Genomic DNA, 23,213 nt, shown 5'->3' with positions numbered 1-23,213 from the left:
CAAAATACATGAAGCAAATATTTACTGATTCGAAGGGAGAAATATTAATTTGGAGAAAAGTAAGCATAGGAGACTTCAATACCCCACTTTCAATAAGGGACAGAACATCTAGACAGAAGAGTAATAAAGAAATAGAAGACTTGAATAACACTATAAACCAACTAGACCTAACAGACATACAGTGGTACCTCGGTGCTCGACTGGTTTGAAACTCGTTGAATTTGGTACTCGGCGCATTTTGATGTGAAAATTTTGTCCCAGTACTCGTTGTTTGTTTGGTACTTGACGTGCAAGCTAGAACTTGTCAGTGTCGGTTGCCTCGTGACTTGCTACCCTTTCCAGCTGAAACAAAGGGTCACACATTAGTCATGAGGTAGCTCTTGCCCTGTGCACAATCCCTTGTGGTCTTCTCTTAGCTTCTATGGTCATTTTGTGTATTTTTGTCCATTTTTTTCACATCACGGATCCTAAGAAAATGAGCAGCAATAGCACTGAACAGACAAGAAAATTACTTTGCACCACCATTGAGCAAAAAAAGAAACTGGCAAATACAAGAGCAGTATTCGCATTACCGATCTTGCTAGGGAATACAGTATGCCTAGAACGATGGTCTCCCACATCATTAAGAATACAGAAGCAACAAAAGAGGCTGATGTTGCAAAAGGAGTTAAAGCAGTAACAAAGCAGCGTTCCCAAACAATTAAGGAAGTTGAAAAACTGTTATTAATTTGGGTAAACAGGAAGCAGTTAGCGGGCGACAGTTTAACTGGAAGCTATGACATGTGAAAAAGCGTAAGTGTTGCATGTGGATCTTTTGAAAAATAAACCAGGACCAAGTGATGAGAGTGTTGACTTTTTTAAGGTCAGCCCCGGCTGGTTTATAATTTTAAAAAGAAGATCAGCATCCATAGTGTCGTGAGGCATGGTGAGGCAGCGAGTGCTAATAAAAAGGCTGCTGATGAATTCATCAGTGAATTTCAAGACTAGATAGAGGCAGAGGATTTTATTCCCCACCAAGTTTTTAACTGTGATGAGACCAGACTTTTTTCGAAAAAGATACCAAGTAGAACCTATATCACAAAAGAAGAGAAGGCATTACCGGGCCACAAACCAATGAAGGAACTGCTCACTCAATTGTTATGTGTGAATGCCAGTGGGGACTTAGAACTCAAGCCTCTCCCAGGGATGAGCCTGGATGTGGCATCATGGAATTGAGAAAATCTCCTTGCCCAAAAGGGGGATGCAAAATGAAACAAAATAAAGTTTCAGTGGCTGAGAGGTTTCAAATGGAGTGGAGAGGTCACTCTGGAGGGCATTCTTATGCACCATATAGATATCCCTTTTACTTTTTGTGTATTGGAAAAGCTAGAAAGAAATACCTGAAACTGCCAACTGCAATCCAGTAGCCTTGATTCTTGAAGACAATTGCATAACTATGTGGCTTACATGGTGTGACAGTATGACTGTGAAAACCTTGTGGCCCACACTCCTTTTATCCAGTGTATGGACAGATGAGTAGAAAAATAGGGACAAAAACGAAATGAAAAATAGGGTGGGATGGAATGTTTTAGGTATTCTTTTTAACTTTTATTTATTTACTTATTTTTTGGAGTAAGGAAAATGTTCGAAAACTGACTGTGGTGATGAACGCACTACTATGTGATGGTACTGTGAATAACTGTACACTGTTGATGATTGTAAGGTATGTGAATATATCTCAATAAAATTGTAATTAAAAAAAAATTAACCAATAAAGAAATACTTCACTCATATACAAAAAAACACACACACAAAAAACAAAAAAACTCAGGCCTCTACTAGTCTATCATAGTGAAAACCCAGGAGTTTAAGAAGCATAATGTCATAAAAAGCAAACTCCATGTGATGTGGAGGGCAAACAGCAAAGTGTGGGTCATGCGGCAGTTTTTTTCATCAAGTAGATAAATGAAGTATTTGTTCCTTCGGCGAAAAAATATTTGCTGAAGAAAGATTTACCTCTGAAAGCTCTACTTTTGCACAATGCACCCGCCCATCCTCCAGGCTTGCAGGATGACTTACTGGAGAAGTTCAGCTTCATCACCATAAGGTTCCTGCCCCCCAACACTACTCCTCTCATCCAGCCCATGGATCAGCAGGTCATTTCAAACTTCAAAAAGCTGTACACCAAGGCACTTTTCCAGAGGTGCTTTGAGACCAACTCTGACACCCAGTTGACCCTCACAGAATTCTGGAAAGAGCATTTCAAAATCCTGCACCACCTTAACTTTATTGATAAGGCCTGGAATGAAGTCTCGTATCGGACAATGAATTGGCATGGAAGAATCTGTGGCCAAAAGCTGTGATTCAAGAGAGTTCAAAGGGTTTGAGGCTGACCCTAAGCCTGCAGGCACAGAGGGTACAGTTGTGCAGGATATTGTATCTTTGGGCCAATCCATAGGTCTGGAGGTTGATGCGGTTGATGTTGAGGACTTAGTGGAGGAACATCATGAAGAGTTTAGCACTGAGGAGCTGCAGGAACCACAGGAGGAGCAGCAACAAGAGGTGACTGAGGAGAAGGGAGGATGTCCCCAGTTCCTTGATAAAAGAGATGTGTGCAATTTTCTGACCACAATGGAATACAATTAGAAGTCAATAACCATCAGAGACTTAGAAAATTCACAAACACCTGGAGGTTAAACAACACACTCCTAAAATAAATGGTTTATAATGTAGAATGTAGGGGAACTAGCGATAGAGAGCAATTAATGAAGGGGGAACGATAACCCAATAAGAAGAGACAAGCTATTGTGGGTAAATTTAATGTTCTGGGAATGCCCAGGAATGACTATGGTTTGTTAATTTCTGATGGAAATTACCAGACACACAGAATTTGTTCTGATGGAACAAGTTCACAGAAATGTTGCTATATTAGGTTATTTTCTTGGGGTAGAGTAGGAACATGTTGGAAATAAAATAGTTATTTTAGGTCAGTTGTCTTTTTCTTACTCCCTTGTTATGGTTTGTTTGAAATTTTTTTTTATTGTATATCTTTAAAAATGTATGACACCAGAGGTAAAGATAGATGATAAAGACTGGGACTGTATAACGTGGCAAAAACTGGAGTGGCCAATGACTGTTACTAAATATACAAATATAAAAACGGTTTTGCATGTGGGAAAGCAAATGAATGTCAACCATGTAGAAATTTGAAAAGGGGATGATATTCAGGAAAAAACATAATCAAAGCAAACTGGAGTCTATGGTCAACAGTAACATTGTAATATACCTCCATTAAATTTAACAAAGGCAATATGCCAATGCTAAATGTATATGAGAGGGGGATACAGGGGAGGAATATGGGATTCTTGGTAGCGGTGTTATTTGCTGTCCTTACTAGTATATTGTATTGTATGACATGTTATTTTTCTTTTTATCATTTTTTTCTTATTGCTAAAAAAAAAAAAATTTCTTGTAGTAATCAGTATGTTCAAGTGCTGATTGTAGTGATAAATGTACAACTTTATGATGATACCATGAACAACTGATTGTACACTGTGGATAAATGTATGGTATGAGAATATAACTATAAAATTGTAGGAAAATATATATATAGGAGTAAAAGTGTTGGAGAAAACATGGTGAGAGGGATGATGCCTCACCAATATGGACTCACTACAATGTGTAAACTCAGAATTGAATCTTAGAACATAGCCTAATGTGGACATAATAATTGTAATAGTCCCTAGATTGTAAGCTCTTACAGCAGTTAACTCTACCCCTAAATTGTAATGCCTATCTCCAAACTTTGAGATGCTGATCCCCTAGCATATAACCTGATTGGTCTCTGAAACAATGCATATCTCTGAGACACCTGAAACTCAGAGCTAGAGCTCGGCAGATATGAATGTCAGTATTAGTGCATACAGCCACTGTCAAAAAAAAAAAAAAAAAAAAGCTGAAAAAGAGCCCAGACTTCAATTAGTGATATGAATGAAGCAGGTCTGGTTAAGACCAGGGCAAGCCAGGCCAAAGGGTAAAGTTGAAACTGATTGTGTTTTAAAACTTCAACTTCCATATGAGACCAAGGGAAGAGATATCTATTTGGTACAGGATCTAAATTTTCTAAAAGGTACAACTCTACAGTCGATTTGTTCAAACACCACAATTGCATGGAACTTTGAATAGGAAGTGAGATACGGTAGGTTAGTATAGGCTGGAGTGAAATAGTGACACATCCCAGAGTAATTTGGGCAGATAATAAAAGATATATTTACAGCCTCCCCCTCCCCAGCCCCGAGGATCTGGGGGAAGGTGCAGATGTGTTGGACATCCTCACCTGGACTGGTGTTGATGTTGTCACAAACATTGGGACTGGCGGTTTGATGTGCTGAGCCCTCGAGCATGGGACTTGCCCTTATGAAGCTCATTACCACAAAGGAGAGTCTAAAGTTGTATGTAATGGTGCCTAAGAGTCTCCCCCTGAGTACCTCTTTGTTGCTCAGATGTGGCCCTCTCTCTCCCTAACTGAGCCATCTCGACAGGTGAACTCGCTGCCCTCCCCCCTATGTGGGACCTGACTCCCAGGGGTGTAAATCTCCCTGGCAATGCAGAATATGACTCCCGGGGATGAACATGGACCCGGCATCGTGGGACTGAGAGTATCTTCTTGACCAAAAGGGGGATGCAAAATGAGACAAAATAGTTTCAGTGGCTGAGAGATTTCAAATGGAGTCGAGAGGTCACTCTGGTGGACATTCTTATGTGCTATATAGATAACACATCTTAGGTTTTAATGTATTGGAATAGCTAGAAGTAAATACCTGAAACTACCAAACTCCAACCCAGGAGTCTGGACTCCTGAAGACAATTATATAATAATGTAGATTACAAGGGGTGACAGTGTGATTGTGAAGACCATGTGGATCACACCCCCTTTATCTAGTGTATGGATGAGTAGAAAAACGGGGATAAAAACTAAAGGACAAATGGGGTGGGATGAGGGGATGATTTGGGTGTTCTTTTTTCACTTCTATTTTTTATTCTTGTTCTGGTTCTTTCTGACGTAAGGAAAATGTTCAGAGATAGATTGTGGTGATGAACACATAACTATGTTATCATATTGTGGACAGTAGATTGTACACCATGGATGATTGTATGGTGTGTGAATGTATTTCAATAAAATTGAATTTAATGAAAAAAATGAACCACTAGAAAAATTAAAAATTTAAAAGCAAAAAAAAAAATTTTTTTTTATATAGTTAAAAAAAAAACAATAAAAAATATGCAGAGCCCCTTGAGGAGCTGGTGGAGAATGCAGTGGCATTGGGCTTCCCCACCTGGATGGTTGCTAATGTGCTCACAGACATTGGGGACTGGTGGTTTGATGGACTGGGCCCTCTACCATGGGACTTGCCCTTGGCAAGACTGTTGCTGCAAAGGAGAGGCTAGGCCTCCCTATAATTGTGCCTAAGAGCCTCCTCCTGAATGCCTCTTTGTTGCTCAGATGTGACCCTCTCTCTCTAGCTAAGCCAACTTGAAAGGTGAAATCACTGCCCCCCTCCCCCACGTGGGATCTGACACCCAGGGGAGTGAATCTCCCTGGCAACGTGGAATATGACTCCCAGGGAGGAATGTAGACCCGGCATTGTGGGATGGAGAACATCTTCTTGACCAAAAGGGGGATGTGAAAGGAAATGAAATAAGCTTCAGTAGCAGGGAGATTCCAAAAGGAGCTGAGAGGTCACTCTGGTGGGCACTCTTACGCACAATTTAGACAACGCTTTTTAGGTTCTAATGAATTGGAATAGCTAGCAGTAAATACCTGAAACTATCAAACTACAACCCAGAACCCATGAATTTTGTAGATGATTGTATAAAAATATAGCTTATGAGGTGTGACAATGTGATTGGGAAAGCCATATGGACCACACTCCCCTTTGTCCAGTTTATGGATGGATGAGTAGAAAAATGGGGGAAGAAAAAAACACACAAAAAAAACCCAGAAAACAAACAACACCCAGTGTTCTTTTTCACTTTGTTTTTTTTCACTTTGATTTTTATTCTTATTATTTTGTGCGTGTGGTAATGAAAATGTCAAAAATTAATTTTGGTGATGAATGCACAACTACATAATGGTACTGTAAACAATTGAATGTACGCTTTGTTTTGTATGACTGCATGGTATGTGAATATATCTCAATAAAAATGAATTTAAAAAAAATGTGTGCAAAATGGGCAGAAGTTCAAAACTTTGTGGAGAAGTACCATCCGGACAAAGCTCTGACAAGCAGAAATGTGAATTCATTGAATGACCAAACAATTTCACATTTTTGAGGAATTCTGAAAAGGATAAGCAATCCTCATTGGATATGTTTTTAGTGAAGGTGTGTCAGAGTCTGTGCTACAAGTTGAAAAAAGGCAGAAAAGAGAGAACACCTGAAGTGCAAGTGCCCAATGTTCAGCTGGAAGGAGGCTCTTTCCCAGCAACACTCCATGTAACCTCTCTTCCCCATTACTGTCACCACCATCCCATTAGGCCATGGACTCTTCTCAGTATAGGTAAAGTGAGGTTTTTATTTTACTTAATCTAAGTATCTATTAATTGTTAGGTTTATTTCTTATGTAAAGTAATGATATACAACCATACCTTTTTAAAATGTGCATTTGTCTTTGGTTTGGGAATACATTCAATTTATTTACATTATTCCTTATGTGAAAAATTTGTTTGGTACTTGTCATTTTTGGTACTCATCACACCTCCCAGAAACAACCAAAGACAAGTACCAAGGCACCACTGTATATAGAATACTTCACCCAAAAGCCATAGAATACACATTCTTCTCTAGTGCATATAAATCAGTCTCCAGGATAGACCATATGTTAAGTCACAAAACAAGATTCAATAAATTTTAAAATATTGAAATCATCTTCTCTGACCACAGTGGAATCAAGCTTGAAAAAAATTAAAGGGAGAACCGGAAATTTCAAATATGTGGAAATTAAACACGTTCTTAAACAACCAATGTGTCAAAGAAGAAATTATAAGGGAAATTATTAAATATCCTAAGGGAAACTATTAAATATCCTAAGGGAAACTATTAAATATCCTAAGGGAAATGAAAAAGAAAATAGAACATACCAAAACTTATGGGATGTAGCAAAGGGAACACTGAGGGAAATTTATAGCTTTAAATGCTTACATTAGAAAAGAAGGATCTCAAATCCTAGATCTAACCTTACAACAGCAGGATCTAGGAAAGGAGAGCAAACTAAACCCAAAATGAGCTGAAGAGAAGAAATAACAAAGAATAGAATGGAGATAAATGAAATAGAGAATTAAAGAAATAGAGAATTAAAAAAGAGAGAGATCAACAAAACCAATAGTTGGTTCTTTGAAGAGATCAATAAGTCAACAAACCTTTAGCTAGACTGAAAAAATAAAAAGAGGATGAAAATAACTAAAATCAGAAATGAAAGGGGGGATATTACTACTGACTCCACAGATATTAAGAAGGATGATAACAGGATACCACGAACAACTGTACCCCAATAAATTAGATAACCTGGGTGAAATGGACAAATTCCTAGAAACTCACATTGACTGAAGAAATACATACATTGACTGAAGAAATGGAAGCTTTCAACAGAGCAGTAACAAGTAAAGGAACCGAATCAGTAATCAAAACCTCCCAACAAAGAAAAGCCCAGGACCAGATGGCTTCACAGGGGAATTTTACCAAACATTGCAAAAAAGTGGTGGGGTACAAGACCAACACACAAAAATCAGTAGCGTTTCTATAGGCTAGTAGTGAACAATCTGAGGAGGAAATCAGAAAAAAATTCCCTTTACAATAGCAACTAAAAGAATCAAACATCTAGGAATGTAAAGAAGGATATAAAGGACTTACACACAGAAAACTACAAAACATTGCTAAAAGAAATCAAAGAAGACCTAATAAATGGAAGGACATTCTATGCTCATGGATTTGAAAACTAAGTATTGTTAAGATGTCAATTCTACCCAAATTGATTTACAGATTCAACACAATCCCAATCAAATAATTTGGGATTATTTGCAGAAATGGAAATGCCAATTATCAAATTTATATTGAACGATAAGGGGCCCTGAATAGCCAAAGCCATCTTGAAAAAGAAGAGTCAGAGGACTCACACTTCTCAATGTTAAAACTTATTACAAAGCTACAGATATCAAAACAGCATGCTATTGGCACAAAGATAGACATATACACCAATGGAATTGAACTGAGAGTTCAGAGAAAAACCCTCACATCTATGGCCAACTAAATTTTGACAAGGGTGCCAAATCCATTCAATAGGGAAAGAATAATCTCTTCAACAAATGGTGCTGGGAAAACTGGTTATCCATGTGCAAAAGAATGAAGGTGGATCCCTCCCTAATACCATATTTAAAAATTAACTGAAAATGGATCAAAGACCTAAATATAAGAACTAAAACTCTAAAATTTCTAGAAGAAAACAGAGAAGCACCTTTGGGACTTTGTGTTAGGCACTGGTTTCTTAGACTTTACACCAAAAGCACAAGCAACAACAGAAAAAAAAAACAGACTTCAAAATTAAGAAATTTTATGCAAAGTAGTTCATCATAAAAGTAAAAAGACAGCCTACACAATGGGAAAAGTATTTGGAAACCACATATCCAACAAGGATTTAATATCCAGAATATAAAAAGAACTGTTGCAACTAAATGAAAAGACAACCCAATTATAAAGTGGGCAAAACTAAGGGTACACCAACTGAGGAACAGAATGGTGAACTGTGGTGTTTGCACACAATGGAATATTGAGCAACGATGAGAAGGAGTGAAGCTGTGAGACACGCAAAGAGGTGAATGGACCCTGTAGACGGCATTTTGAGTGAAGTATACCAGAAAGAAAGGCAAACACTATAATGCCTTATCAATATGGACTAACTACAATGTGTAAACTCAGAATTAAATCTTAGAGCACAGCCTAACAGGGAAATGATTATCGTAATGGTCCCTAGATTGTAAGCTCTTATAGCAGTCACATCTATTCCTGAATTGTAATGGCTGTCTCCAAATTCTGAGATGTTGATCCTTTAATGTATAACCTGATTGGTCTCTGGAACATTGGGTATCTGTGTCACACCTGAAAGTCAGAGCTAGATCTCGGCAGATATTAACGCATACAGCAACTGTCAAAAAAAAAAGCTGAGAGAGAGCCCAGACTTCAATTAGAGATATGAATAAAGCAGATCTGTGTAAGACTAGAGCAAATCAGGCCAAAGCGTAAAGGTTGAAATTGACTGTGTTCAAACTTCAACTTCCATGTGAGACCAAGGGAAGAGATGTTTATTTGGTGTAGGATCTATATTTTCTAAACAATATAACTTCTACAGTCAGTTTGTTCAAACACTGCAATTACATGGAACTTTGAATAGGAAGTGAGCTCTGGTAGGTCTGTATAGATTAGAATGAAATAGCAACACATCCTAAAGTAATATGGGTGGAGAATAAAAATGCATATGCAAGGCCCCCCTGAGGAGCTAGGGAAAATGTGGAAGTGTTGGACTTCCTCACGAGGATTGTTGCTGATGTTCTCACAACATTGAGGACTGAAGGCTTGGTATACCAAGCCCTCTATCTTAGGGCTATCTCTTATGAAGCTTGTTACTGCAAAGGAGAGGCTTAACCTGCTTATAATTGTGCCTAAGAGTCTCCCCTGAGTGCCTCTCTGTTGCTCAGATGTGGCCTCTCTCTCTCCAGCTAAGCCACCTTGGCGGATGATCTCGGTGCCCTCCCCCCTATGTGGGACCCGACTCCCAGGGGTGTAAATCTCCCTGGCAATGTGGGATATGACTCCCAGGGGTGAATCTGGACCCAGCATCATGGGATTGAGAACATCTTCTTGACCAAAAGGAGGATGTGAAATGAAATGAAATAAAGCTTCAGTGGCTGAGAGATTTCAAACGGAGTCAAGAGGTCACTCTGGTGGACATTCTTATGCACTATATAGATGACACTTTTTAGGTTTTAATGTATTGGAATAGCTAGAAGTAAACACCTGGAATTATCAAACTCCAACCCAGTAGCCTTGACTCTTGAAGATGAATATATAACAGTGTAGCTTACAAGAGGCGACCGTGATTGTGAAAACCGTGTGGATCGCACTCCTTTTATCCAGTGTCTGGATGGATGAGTAGAAGAATGGGGACAAAGACTGAATGAAAAATAGGGTGGGATGGGGCAGGGATGATTTGGGTGTTCTTTTTTACTTTTATTTCTTATTCTGGTTCTGATTCTTTCTGGTGTAAGGACAGTGGTCAAAAATAGATTGGGGTGATGAAGGCATAACTATATGATGGTACTGTGAACAGTTGATTGTACACCATAGATGATTGTATGGTATGTGAATATAGCTCAATAAAACTGAATTGAATTAAAAAAAAAGTTTCCATAGCTACTAAAGCTGAGGCTAGCTGAGCAGCTAGTGAGTTTGTTAATTCTATTAATTAGGAGATCCAATGAGGGGATCTGGCTTAAATAGCCAAGGGATCTAATCCAATAAGATAAGACATAAAGGGGGTAAAAAAATTATCAGGGAGTCTCAGGGCTCTTTCAAGTATACAACTTTACTTTCATTTCTAGCTTGTGGTTCATTGCTGTTGTTTACATATCACTACTGAATGATATATACATGAGAACGATAAAAGTGTAAGAAATTATTGTTAGTTTAAAACAAAATAACTACCAATCTGGAAATACTGATAGTTCAATAAATATTTCAAATATATTATGATTTTCCTCTTACCCATCCTAACTCCTTCCTGCAGCCCCCTCCATCTAACCATCTATCTATTCATCAATCAGATCTTCCTCAGAAATCTTCTGTATTGCTACATAATATTTCTCCAGATGTGTTACACAAATTCTGTTTTAATTTAATTAATCTGCTTGGAATATTAAAACTTTTACAGAAAAATTAGGAAGGAACTCTAAATAAAACTTCACATGACTCTAGGAAAAAAAAAAGTGGGCAAAACATTGAATAGACATTTCTCCAAAGAAGATATACAAGTGGACAAAAAGCACATGAAACAATGCTCAACATTACTAGCCAGTAGGGAAATGCAAATCAAAACCATATTGAAATATAATTTCAGACCCACTAGAATGGCTACTGCTAATTGGAAAATAAGTGTTGGGGAGGATGTGGAGAAACAGGAACACTTGTTCACTGTTGTTGGGGATGTAAAATGGTACAGCTACTGTGGAAGACAGTTTGGTGGTTTCTAAGTAAGTTAAGTAAAGAATTACATATGACTCTGCAATCCCATTTCTAGGTATATTCCCAAAAGATTTGAAAGCAAGGACTATTTGCATACCAATGTTCATTGTGACATTATTCACAATTGCCAAAAGATAGAAGCAATTCCATCAACAGAAAGATGGATCAACAAATGCGGTATTTAATTCAGCCATAAAAAGGAATGAAGTTCTGATTCATGTGACAACATGGATGAATCTTGAGGACATTATGTTAAGTGAAATAAGTCAGACATAAAAGGACAAATATTGTATGATTTCACTAATATGAACTAATCATAATAAGTAAACTCAGAGTTAAAATCTAGAATATAGGTTACCAGGAGATAGACTGAGGGTAGAGAATGGGGAGTGGATGCTTAATTTATGCAGAATTTTTAATTAGGTTGAATGTGAATGTTTGGAAATGAATAGAGGTGATGGTAGCACATTATGGTGAGTGTAATTAATTGCACTGAATTATGTGTGTGATTGTGGTTGAAATGGGAAGTTTAGGGTCATGTATGTCTGGAAGGAAAGCTAGAGAATAAAACATAGGATTCATAACACAGTGAACCCTGTTGTGGACAATGACTATGATTAATAGTACAAACATAAGAATGTTCTTTCATGAACTAGAACAAATGTACATCACTATTACAAGGAGTTTAATAGAGTGGAATGTGGGGGGAAATGCACCTAATGCAAACTATGGACTATAGTTAATATTTTAATATTCTTTCATCAACCGTAACAAACACACCACACCAATACTAAGGGTCAATAAAAGGGGGAATAAGGGATATGGGGCTTTTCTTTTTGGAGTAATTAAAACGCTCTGAAATTGATTGTGGTGATAAATACACAACTCATTATACTGCAAGCCATTGACTGTACACTTTGAGTGGATTGTGTGGTGTGTAAATATATATCAATAAATCTGCTTTTAAAAAACGAGATACCATTTCACACCCAGAAGAATGGCTACTATCAAAAAAAAATGGAAAATAAGTGTTGGAGAGGATGTGGAGAAAAAGAAACACTTCTTCATTTTGGTGGGAATGTAAAATGGTGTAGCCACTGTGGAAAAGTTTGGCAGTTTCTCAGAAAGTTAAGTGTAAAATTACCATATTACCTGGCAATCCCACTTCTAGATACAGACCCAAAAGAATTGAAATAAGAGAAGTGAACAGACATTTGCACACTAATGTTCATAGCGGGCATTCTTCATAATTGTCAAAAGATGGAAGCAACCCAATGGATCAACAAATGATGGACAACAAATGAATGGATCAACAAATGTGGTTTATAATTCAGCTGTAAAAAGGAATGAATAGTTTATGGATCGATGTGTAGAAAAGTAGGGGAAGCAAACAAACAGACAAAGGTACCTAGTGTTCTTTTTTACTTCAATTGCTCTTTTTCACTCTAATTATTATTCTTGTTATTTTTGTGTGTGTGCTAATGAAGGTGTCAGGGATTGATTTAGGTGATGAATGTACAACTATGTAATGGTACTGTAAACAATCGAAAGTACAATTTGTTTTGTATGACTGCGTGGTATGTGAATGTATCTCAATAAAATGATGATTAAAAAAAAAAAAAAAAAAAAAAAAAAGGAATGAAATTCTGATACATCCGAAAACATGGATGAACCTTGAAGACATCATGTTGAATGAAATAAACCAGAAACCAAAGGACATATATTGTATGAGCTCACCAATATGAAATCATTAGAATAGATTAACAGAGTCAGAAACTAGAAAACAGGTGACCAGGGGACAGGGTTGGGGTAGGGAATGGGGAGTCACTGCCTAACTGGTACAGAGTATCTATGTGGGCTGATGGAAAAGTTTTGGTAATGGATGGTGGTGATGGTAGCACAACATTGTAAATGTAATCAACACCACTGAATTGTATATTTGAATGCGGTTAAAAGGGAAATTTAGGTCTTTTATGTTACTAGAATAAAAATTTTAAAAAACAGAGGACTGAATTAAAAGGCTTCTTACCAACAGAGAGGAGTGGAAGCTAGTCAGTCCCCCTGGAACAGTTAATAAACAACCAGGAATAAATGGTAAATAATCTGGAATAACTTCAGGAGGACAAACATGACTGTCCACTCATCATACACCAATCTGAATTGGGAGGAATGCCTGAGATCACAGCATAAAATCTGTAAGTAAAAACTGTATCCGAGCTGGGAGCCCCCTCCCCCCATGGCCCAAACTACAAAGCCTTGCAGTGCTAGAGAGCAGCACTGTCTGAGCAAGTGAATATAGCTCAGCTGAGCTCCAACTGGGGTTTTCATTAGCAAGCTAGGAATCCCCAACAAGCAGACAGAGGCTTTTGGTGATGACTGGCCTTGGAGAGCTGGAGGACCTCTCTGGGAGGGAGGGAGAGCCCAGAGGACTGGGTGCTATCCCTGGCCGACGGGTGAAACTGAGGGGGGGCTGCAGACCGACCCTGAAGGTGGTCTTTCTGTCCCTTTTTCTGGCTCAGTGGAGAAAGCCTCAGTCATTTTCAATTCCCAGCTCTCAGACCCAGATGAGGGTGGAGATAGAGTCAGAGAATATTCAAATGCAAATGACCTCTCCCCAGGGTGTATATTTTCCCTAAGAGGAAAGAGGCTGTGCCAAGCTCTACTACCCGCCCTCCATTCAGAACCAGACCCCAGAGCCTGTGGGAAAACAGCCACGGGCCACACCTCTTACACCAGTCAGGAGTGGCAGGCTGACAGGTGCCACCTGCTGGGCAGAAAAGCACAGTGACTTGAAGCCTCACAGGGTGCACCAATCTTCTAAGACACACCCTCAGGGAGACCTGAAACTACTGCCTTCTTCCAAGACCTGAGTGCATTCTGGCCTAGGAAAACCCGATTGGGATAACCAAGAAGGCCAGATGCCCGGACAACAGAAAACTACAACCTACACTAGGAGGGGCGAAGTTATGGCCCAGTCAAAGGAACAAACTTACACTTCAACTGAGATACAGGAATTTAAACAACTAGTGCTGGATCAATTCAGAAAGTCTAGGGAAGACATGGCAAAAGAGATGAAGCGTGTAATGAAAACACTGGGCATACATAAGGAAGAAATCGAAAGTTCAAAAAAACAACTGATAGAATCTCTGGAAATGAAAGGCACAACACATGAGATGAAGGACACAATGGAGACATACAGCAGCAGATCTCAAGAGGCAGAGGAAAACACTCAGGAACTGGAGAATAAGGCACCTGAAAGCCTACACACAAAAGAACAGATAGAGAAAAGAATGGAAAAATATGAGTAACGTCTCTGGGAACTTAAGGACAAAACAAAATGCAGGAATGTATGTGTCATGGGCATCCCAGAAGAAGAGAAAGGAAAAGGAGCTGAAGCAATAAGAGGAAATAATCAATGAAAATTTCCCATCTCTTATGAAAGACATAAAATTATGGATCCAAGAAGTGCAATGTCCCCCAAACAGAATAGATCTGAATAGGCCTATGCCAAGACACTTAATAATCAGAATATCAAATGTCAAAGATAAAAAGAGAATCCTGAAAGCAACAAGAGGAAAGCAATCCATCACATACAAAGGAAGCATGATAAGACTATGTGCAGATTTCTCAACAGAAACCATGGAGGCAAGAAGGAAGTGGGTTGATATATTTAAGATACTGAAAGAGAAAAACCACCAACCAAGAATCCTATATCTGGCAAAACTGTCCTTCAAATATGAGGGAGAGCTTAAAATATTCTCTGGCAAACAGACAATGAGACTTTGTGAACAAGATACATGCTCTACAGGAAACACTAAAGGGAGCACTACAGACAGAAAGGAAAAGACAGGAGTGAGAGGTTTGGAACACAATTTTGGGAGACAGTAGCACAGCAATGTAAGTACACTGAAAAAGATGACTGTGAGTATGTTTGAAAGAGGAAGGTTAGGAGCATGTGGGACACCAGAAGGAAAGAGGAAAGATAAAGACTGGGACTGTATAACTCAGTGAAACCTAGGATGCTCAACGATTGTAATAAAAGGTACAAATGTTTTTACATGATGTAGAACAAATGAATGTCAACATTGCAAGGTATTAAAATGGGGTGGGATTGGGGAAAAATACAACCAATGCAAACTAGAGACTATAGCTAACAGAAACATTGTATCATGCTTCCTTTAATATAACACAGGCAATATACCAAAGCTAAATGCATATGGGGGTGGAGGGGAAAATAGGGGAAGGGTATGGGACTCTTGGCATTGGTGATGTTGTCTGACTCTTTATTCTACTTTAGTTTAATGCTATCTTTCCTTTCATTGCTTCCTAGCTGTTTTTTTTCCCCCCTCTCTTTTTTTTCTCTTGTCTCTCTACCTTCTTTGACTCTTCCTCTCCTTTGTGGAAGAAATGGAGATGTCCTTATACAGATAGAGGCAATGGTGGTGAATACATAAATACATGACTATACAGGGAACCATCAATTGTTTACTTAGGACGGGATGTATGGTGTGTGAACAAAACAGTCTTTAAAAAAAAATGGGTTGATGAAGAAAGCTTTGAGGGCACTATATTGAGTGAAATAAGACTGACACATAAGAACAAATATTGCAGTGTCTCACTGATATGAACTAATTATAATATGTAAACTCATAGACAAGAAATGTAAGTTATCAGGATATAGAAAGAGGCTAAAGAATGGGGGGCAGTTGCTTATTATGAGCAGAATATTCAACTAGGGTGAACTTAAACATTTGGAAATGGACAGAGGTGATGGTAGCACATTGTGAGAAGAACCAGCAGTTATGAATGGTGTGTGAAGGTGGTGGAAAGGGGAAGGTCAGAGTCACGCATGTCACCAGAAGAGAAGTTGGAGATTGAAAGATGGGAATGTATAAAACAGTGAATCTTGTGGTGGACAATGTCCATGATTAACTCTACAAATATTAGAAATCTCTCTCATGAACTAGTACAAATGTATGACACTATAACTAGAAGTTAATAATAGAGGGGCATATAAGAAAAAATATATATACCTATTGCAAACTATATACTACAGTTAGCAGTATTTTAACATTCTTTCATCAACAGTAACAAATGTACTATACCAATACTATGAATCAATAATGGGGGGGGGTACTTAGGGGTATGAGAGGATTTGAATTTCCTTTTCTGTGTGTGTCTTTATTTCTTTTCTGGAGTAATGCAAATGTTCTAAAAATTGGAAAAAATTGTGTTGATGGATGCACAGTTGTATGATGGTACCATGGGCAATTGATTGCACACTTTGGATCTTTGAATTGTATGGTATGTGAACAGTCTCAATTAAAAAATAATAAAAATTAAAAATAAAAAAACCCACAGGACTGTACATCCCAGTGAACTCTAATGTAAACAATGGACTATAGTTAATAGCGTAATTATAATATTGTTTTATCAATTACAACAAATGTACCACGGTAATTAAAGCATTAATAGGGAAAATTGCATGTGTGAAGGGGAGTTAAAGGAACTCTACTTTCTGCATGATTTCTGTAAACTTAGAGCTTCTCTAAAAGTTAAAAAAAAACAAAAAACAAAACACTTTCTTTTTTAAAGCGGCACAGGGGGCAGCTTCAATGCCCTTTCCTGACCTAGCTGGGAAGCAGAGGTTCCCAGTAACCAGAAGCCTCCTCCGGACGCAGGCAGCCAGGATTTCCCAGGCTCCTGGAGGCCCTGGCTGTATTTAAATGGTAGCCCAGAGCCAAAGCATGTTTGCCTGCTCTTTGTACCGCCCCTTGCCCTTCTCACTGTTTTTAGTGGTCCTGGGGTAACAGTTCAGGCACGCTCCTCCTCTAAAGGAGGGAAACCCCTGACAGAATCCATGCTCCCATAGACGGAACCGGAGACACCATGTACCAATCGATTCGTCCTCAGTTCCCTCACTGGTCCGCAGCCAGCCTCAGTTGCCTGCTGCTGTGGGCAGGGGGAAAAGGGGAAGAAGGCTAAGCGAATATCCTATTCCACGTCCGTTCCTGAATCCTGAGTGGCCCGTTTGGATATGTCACCTTCCTATCTAAGTCCCGTCCCTGTCTCTAGCACCACTTGGAGGTTGCAAATATTGACTCAAAAGGGAGCCCAGTTTTCTAAGCCACTCAGAGTCTTGTCCTCTGAGACTGTGACTGGACATTTTTGAGCCACCACCGGGAAGGAATAGCACCTCATTGACACAACCATTTCCCCAGCTTCCAGCTTCCACCCACACGGGAAATGGGAAGTGAGTAGGGAAAGGTCAATGCTTGGCAGAGGGGGACCAGGCAGGGACCAGGAAATCAAAAAATCTAGGCTGAAAGGGCATGAGAAGAGAGTCTTACTTGGTCCACACAATCTAGAAAATTTCCAGTTTCTTTGCCAGCGCTTAAAAATTGTGACTTTTCACAAAATCTCTATTTCCCACTTCTCTTGAAGAACTAGGAGCCCAGCAACACTGGTAAAAATTGACTTCCACATGGCAAAATTGGCTGGAACTAGGTAGTGGTTGCCCCCCTTGGATGGACTGGGACACACTTTCCAGTTTACCACAGTCCCCACCACTCCTGGTTACCTTGTCCCTGCACCTCTGCATTCAGCTATGCCTGCCTCCTGTGTGCATTTCAGTTTACCACCTCCGACACAGTTAAAAACCCTCGAAATCAGCGCTGCCCAATAGAAATCTCCACAATGGTAGAAATGTTCTAAATCTGTGCCGTGTTTGGACCACTACATGTGGCTACTGAGCACTTGAAGTGTGGCTGGTACAACTGAGGAAGCAAATTTTAAATTTTAATTTAAATAGTCAAATGTAGCTAGTTGATCCCATATTGAGCCGTACAGAACTGAGACCCAGATAAGGACAATGACTTATTCAGAGTCACACAGCAAATTAACTGTAGTCCTAGGACCAGAACTCTGATCAAATGCCAGGTCCCATCTTCCCCCAGAGGCAGAATGGTACAGAGCAGATCCACAGCCAGGCTTCCCCGCTTTACAATTGGAATTTGTTGTTTTCACGCCACGTATTATTTCCATAAGGTCTTACCTCATTTTGAAAGAGGAAACTGTTTTGATCTGTTTTCCCTTTCTACCTCAGAGGGAAGTTACTCTGCTCCTCATTCTTTTATCTGGCACATTGTAGGGGATTTGACACCTTGATACTTTTCCGTGGCTTTTTTTTTTTTTTAAGGAAAATTAGTTTCCCTGAGCTTGCTGGAGGGCAGCTTTCCTAACTTCGGAGCGCCCTCTTCTGTTGTTTTCAGGTAGTGTCCGGAAACGCAGCGGCTCGCTTTCTGGCGCTCCTTGTCCTCCCCCATTTTATCTGGACCTTCTCTTTCTTCCGTTTCTATCTCCATGTCCCGCTCAGCTGCTTCCGCTCCCTGAGGCTGTTTTGCTTCAGGATTCCCCCGGGGGCAGGGCTGCCCCTGGTCCCAGCTCTAAGACCCGTGGGCTGTGTGAGCCCAGACAAGCCCAGCTGCAGCCCGGGGATCTGTTTCCTCCTCTATAAATGAGGAGGGAGGACAGCATCTACCTCAGGGTTGGGAGGGTCAAGTGAATGGATAAAAAGCACTCAGAACCCAGCCTGGCTCGTTTTTCAAGGCCGAGGCAGGGATCAACGCCCCAGACCCTGCTTTCCTCTCCATTTATGGGTGGGGGTGCCTTCCCCATCTGGTCAGGAAGGCGACGCGGCTCATGTCACCCCAGCTGTAGGGCTAGAATAAGAGCAAAGTCAGGGCATCTGACAAGCAAGTGAAGCCTTTTCCAGCTGCTCCTTTGCCAAGCTCTCTGCAGAGATGGAAACATGGCCAGGAAACCAGATGGGGAAAGAGGAAGGGCTCGGCCTGGGGGTGGAGGTGTGGATAGGACTCCACGAGGCCCCACGGGAAGATCTGAAGTCTAAAAGGGCTGGGGAGCAGGCTCTGGGAACAGCCTCGTTGGCTCCTTGCCGGACGCTGTCCCACCCCCCGCCATGGCTTAGGCCTCTCTGCCATCTGCCACCCCAGCTGGGTCCAGTCAGGGGGCCAAGAACCTCACCCAGCTCCGTGACTCAGCTGAGAGTCATCCTCCTAGCTGATAGGGATGTGCTCCTGCCTTGTTCCCAGCCTCCGCTTTAGTACCCACTTTCAGTTCCAGTCTGTCCTTTAGACCCTGCTTGGCCTCCCTCCCCTTCCACCTTACCCACCATGCCCTAAGGCCGTGCCTTCCCCCTAGACCGCTGGCCAAGCTCACCCAGACCAGGTTTGGCCTTCTTACCCTCTCCACTCCTTCAGGGGATCCAGGGAAACCATTTCACTCAGGCAGCTCATTTACGACAAGTTCCAGATTTAGACGTTTGTGGTTTACCAGAAGGCACACATGGTTAGATCATTTTACTTTCAATATATCAGGGCCCTCAACAGACAGTGGTTAGGATTGCATTATCCTTTGTAAGGTCCTGTCCAGCCCCTGTGCAGGACCCAAATCTACTCACACACCCACCCTCCCTCTCCTTCCTTCAGTCCCTGCTTCTGAGATCTGCCCCCTCACCTCCTCCCGGGGTATGTGCCCAGCCCTGCCTAATCACAATTCCCTCAAGTGTCATGAGCCTCCTGCAAGGACCCCAGACTACAAGGGATAACCACGGTCAACTTTCACCCAAAGTCTCCCAGAGACCAGCATCTCCCTGGTACACAAAGAAAGGATGGGTAGACCAACGAGAACAAAACAGCCTGCCAGAAGCAGAGGCTGGGGTCACCCCCTAGTTAAGAGATAGGCTCTTGAACCCAGTTTCTTGACTCAAAGTTAGCTAGCAGCAAAAACAAATAAGCCACGTGCCTCTGCAGAGCAGAGATCTTCAGGGTCAAGTCCTAGTGACCAAAACAGTGACTAGTTCAACAGCAAAGACCAAAGGATGGCTGCAGCGAGCAGCGTCACCCAGCAGCTTGCTAGGACTGTGCAGCCCTGGGCCCCTCCCTAGGGCTGCCGTATCCATCTCAACTAGCTCCCCAATGAGAAGCAGCTCCTCTCCACCCTGGCTGCACATCAGAATCACCTGGAGATCTTTTAAAGCCATCCATCTCTGGTGATTCTGATTTAAGCATTGTTATTTTTAAAAGGGCTCTGGCTGACTGGGTTGGAAGCCAGCAGGAGACAATCTCAATCTGGTAGGTTCTGTCACTGCTGGCCTGATCTTGAGCCGCTTTCTAGCCTCTGAGCCTTACACTCCTGGACCTGATAAAACAGGGATAGAAGGGACTGCCTTCTAGGGTCAAAGGGATGAGAGAATGGAGGCGGCCTCCAGCACACAGTGAGTGCACAGTAAGTAGCTAGGAGAGATGAAGGAGTTCAGGTTACAGACTGCTTCTCCCGGGAAGGAAAGTTTATCTCTTCCCTTCCAGCCCCAGCCTTCCCCTATCCCAAGGAGCTTTCTTGCCAACACAAGGCCCTTTGTCCCTCTCCTGGATTTTTGGCCCAGACAGGGATCTCCAGAGTTGGAGATGAGGCTGCTGCCCCCTGCCCCCTAGCCCTGCACCATCCACCTCCATCAACCTTAGGTTTATCAAACTGAGGCAATATAGCTAGCTATCCTCTGCCCTAAGCCCCAGAGTGAGTGGAAAAGGCACAAGAAGTTCAGAATAAACCGGGACTTATCTTTGGAGTTTCCCCAACACTGATTTTAAGTTTAAAATGGGATATGAGAGTCATAAGACTCAGGAACTGCAGAAAAGCTGTTTTCACCAGGCAGCATCCCCATTTGGGGAAATGGTATTACCTGCTTTAGGGGACTTTTTGTACAAACTCTTGAGCAGATACCTCATGCAAGTCTTTTTTTTTTTTTTAAAGCAACAAAGTTTTAGGAACTTTTTTTCCTAAGAAAATCTCATCTGAGCTGTAGCCTGACTTGGGCCACTGTGGGAGGGGGAGCAGCCCAGGACTCCATTCATCCGGCTTCCTGATGTTGGCAATTAATGCCAATCATTGAAGTTGGAAGGTTGCCTAGATTAGAAACGGCCAGAGTAGAACACTAGTTGAAAAAAACAAACAAACAAAAAGGGATGAACCATTAACATACAGAAAATGGCATAATTATTTTGAGATTCATCCAAGTGAAAGAAGCCAGACCAAAAAAAGTGCATACTGTATTTACATAAATTCTAGAAAATGCAAATTAACCTATAGTGAGGGCAAATCCATGGTTACCTGGGGATGGGGAGGTGGGAAGGAGGAAGGGGCCCAAGGAAACTTTTGGGGGAGATTGGTATCTTGATCATAGTAATGTTTTCACTGGTGTTTCCCTATGTCAAAACTCATCAAGCACTGCTAAGTTTACTGTATGTCAGTTATACAGCAATAAAGCTGTGAAAAATGAAATAAAAGTAGAAAAAAAAGACCGAGGAACCAGGTTTCAGAACCCCTGACCTAAATCAGTGTTTTCTAAACTTGCCCAATCACAGGGCTCACCTGAGAGTGTTATTCCTGCTCATGCTGATTCTCAGGCCTTGCCCCAGATCCGCTGGACTCAGGTTATTTTTGGTAGGTACCTCAAATAACAGCTTCCACTTATTAAGAACTTAATTTGTGCCAGGCATTGTGTTATGCATCTTTAATCAACTCATTTAATCTTCAAGAGAGCCTGGAAGTTAAGGAATTTGCTCAGGATCAGGGTCATCAAGGGGTGGAGCGAGAATTCCACCCTGGGTACTGTGACCACAGAGTCCCCGAACCAGGCAGCAGTGTGGCTTCTCCGGGTGGAAACCTCAGGTGGACTTTAACTCCAGAACAACGGCCTAAGGACTTGGGTGGGCCTGGGCCCTCCCAGGAGACTGTGCCCATGGCAGTTCAAAGGTGAGCACTCCCTGCAATCTGGGCCAGTGCCCAGCCCGTTCCCCAAGAACCTGGGAGGGCAGTACCCAGCAATGAGTACCTGGAGTTACCTTGGGTCCACCTGAGGTGGCTGCACTACCTGCTCCCAGCTACAGAGCTGCTCAGGTGAACAGCCCCACCCCAGGGCTGGCCCAGAGCCCCGTGTGCCAAGGGTGGGACAGGCTGAAGTTTCCAGGGAGAGCCACGGGCCACCCCACGTGACAGCCAGACTCTTCACCATAACCCAGAGCTCCATGCAAGAAGGAAGCTGAAAACACGGGACGTCAGCCTCAACCAGCCTCCCCCATTAGTGCTCCACTCCCAAGTGTCATCAGCATCATGCACTTGTGGGCCCAACTGAGCTTCCTGGAGTTTTGTGCAACACTACAGCGTATTTCATTACCCCTCCCAAGATGAAAGAGCAGAGCAGTGCTTGCCAAACCCTACCCCTTGTGGAAATGAAGGCTGCCTTAAGCTCACCCCGCTAATGACTTCTCAGTGTCCTGCCAAGGCCCACAGTTGGCACAGCCCTGAGTGGGGCAGTAGGAGGTCCTCACCATGTGGCAGAGTCAATGGGTGTCGATGGGGACACATTCTAGGAACTCTAGGGGACAGGCCAGAGTCCAAGCCCCCAGAGGGCAGGGAGGGTGGGTCCAGCAGCCCCCGACCCAGCTCCAGGACGGAGTCTGAGGCTCCCCTTTCCATGAATGTGCGAGCTTGAAGTCAGAAAGAGGCCTAGGACTTTGGCAGGGAAGGGGGGAAGGTTGGGGAGCGAGTTGATGAGTAGATCCACCTTTACTTCCAAACCCAGAATAACCCTTGCCTCCATCGGCCTTCTTCCCCTTTAGGTTCAGAGAGGTCTTACCTGCCCCGGCAGAAGCAAGGCCCCCCAAGCAGGAGGGGCTAGAGAGATTCTTGAGGGGCACAAAGCCCACTGTTGGTTTGGGAGCCGGCGCACAGTCCTCGCGTCCAGAGGCGCGGCGGGCTGAGACAGGCCTCCTCCTCTGCCGGGGAAGGTCCCTCACCGGGTCCTGGGGATCACTTCCCGGAGAGAGCAGGCCCGAGGCCAGGGGGTGGAGCTTGGGTATTTAAAGG

General features: G+C 41.9%; 1 protein-coding gene across 2 annotated transcripts in view; it reads right to left on the bottom strand.

Moving 5' to 3' along the window:
- LOC119517088 (major vault protein) overlaps positions 1 to 23,176 on the bottom strand; it is a 57,323-nt gene extending 34,147 nt beyond the window's left edge. The window contains exons 1-2 of one of the 2 annotated variants that reach the window (XM_037813585.1): positions 22,984 to 23,176; positions 189 to 342 (exon numbers count right to left, since the gene is read on the bottom strand). In XM_037813585.1, the coding sequence (XP_037669513.1) occupies positions 189 to 237 (49 nt within the window). In that variant the 5' untranslated portion in view covers positions 238 to 342; positions 22,984 to 23,176. The remainder of the gene's footprint in view (positions 1 to 188; positions 343 to 22,983) is intronic. The other variant, XM_037813586.1, reaches the window with a different exon arrangement.
- Between the last annotated feature and the right edge of the window lie 37 nt (positions 23,177 to 23,213).

Source organism: Choloepus didactylus, chromosome 21 (assembly GCF_015220235.1).
Source record: "Choloepus didactylus isolate mChoDid1 chromosome 21, mChoDid1.pri, whole genome shotgun sequence".
NCBI classification, from domain to species: domain Eukaryota; kingdom Metazoa; phylum Chordata; class Mammalia; order Pilosa; family Megalonychidae; genus Choloepus; species Choloepus didactylus.
This window is presented reverse-complemented; position numbering and strand designations above follow the sequence as displayed.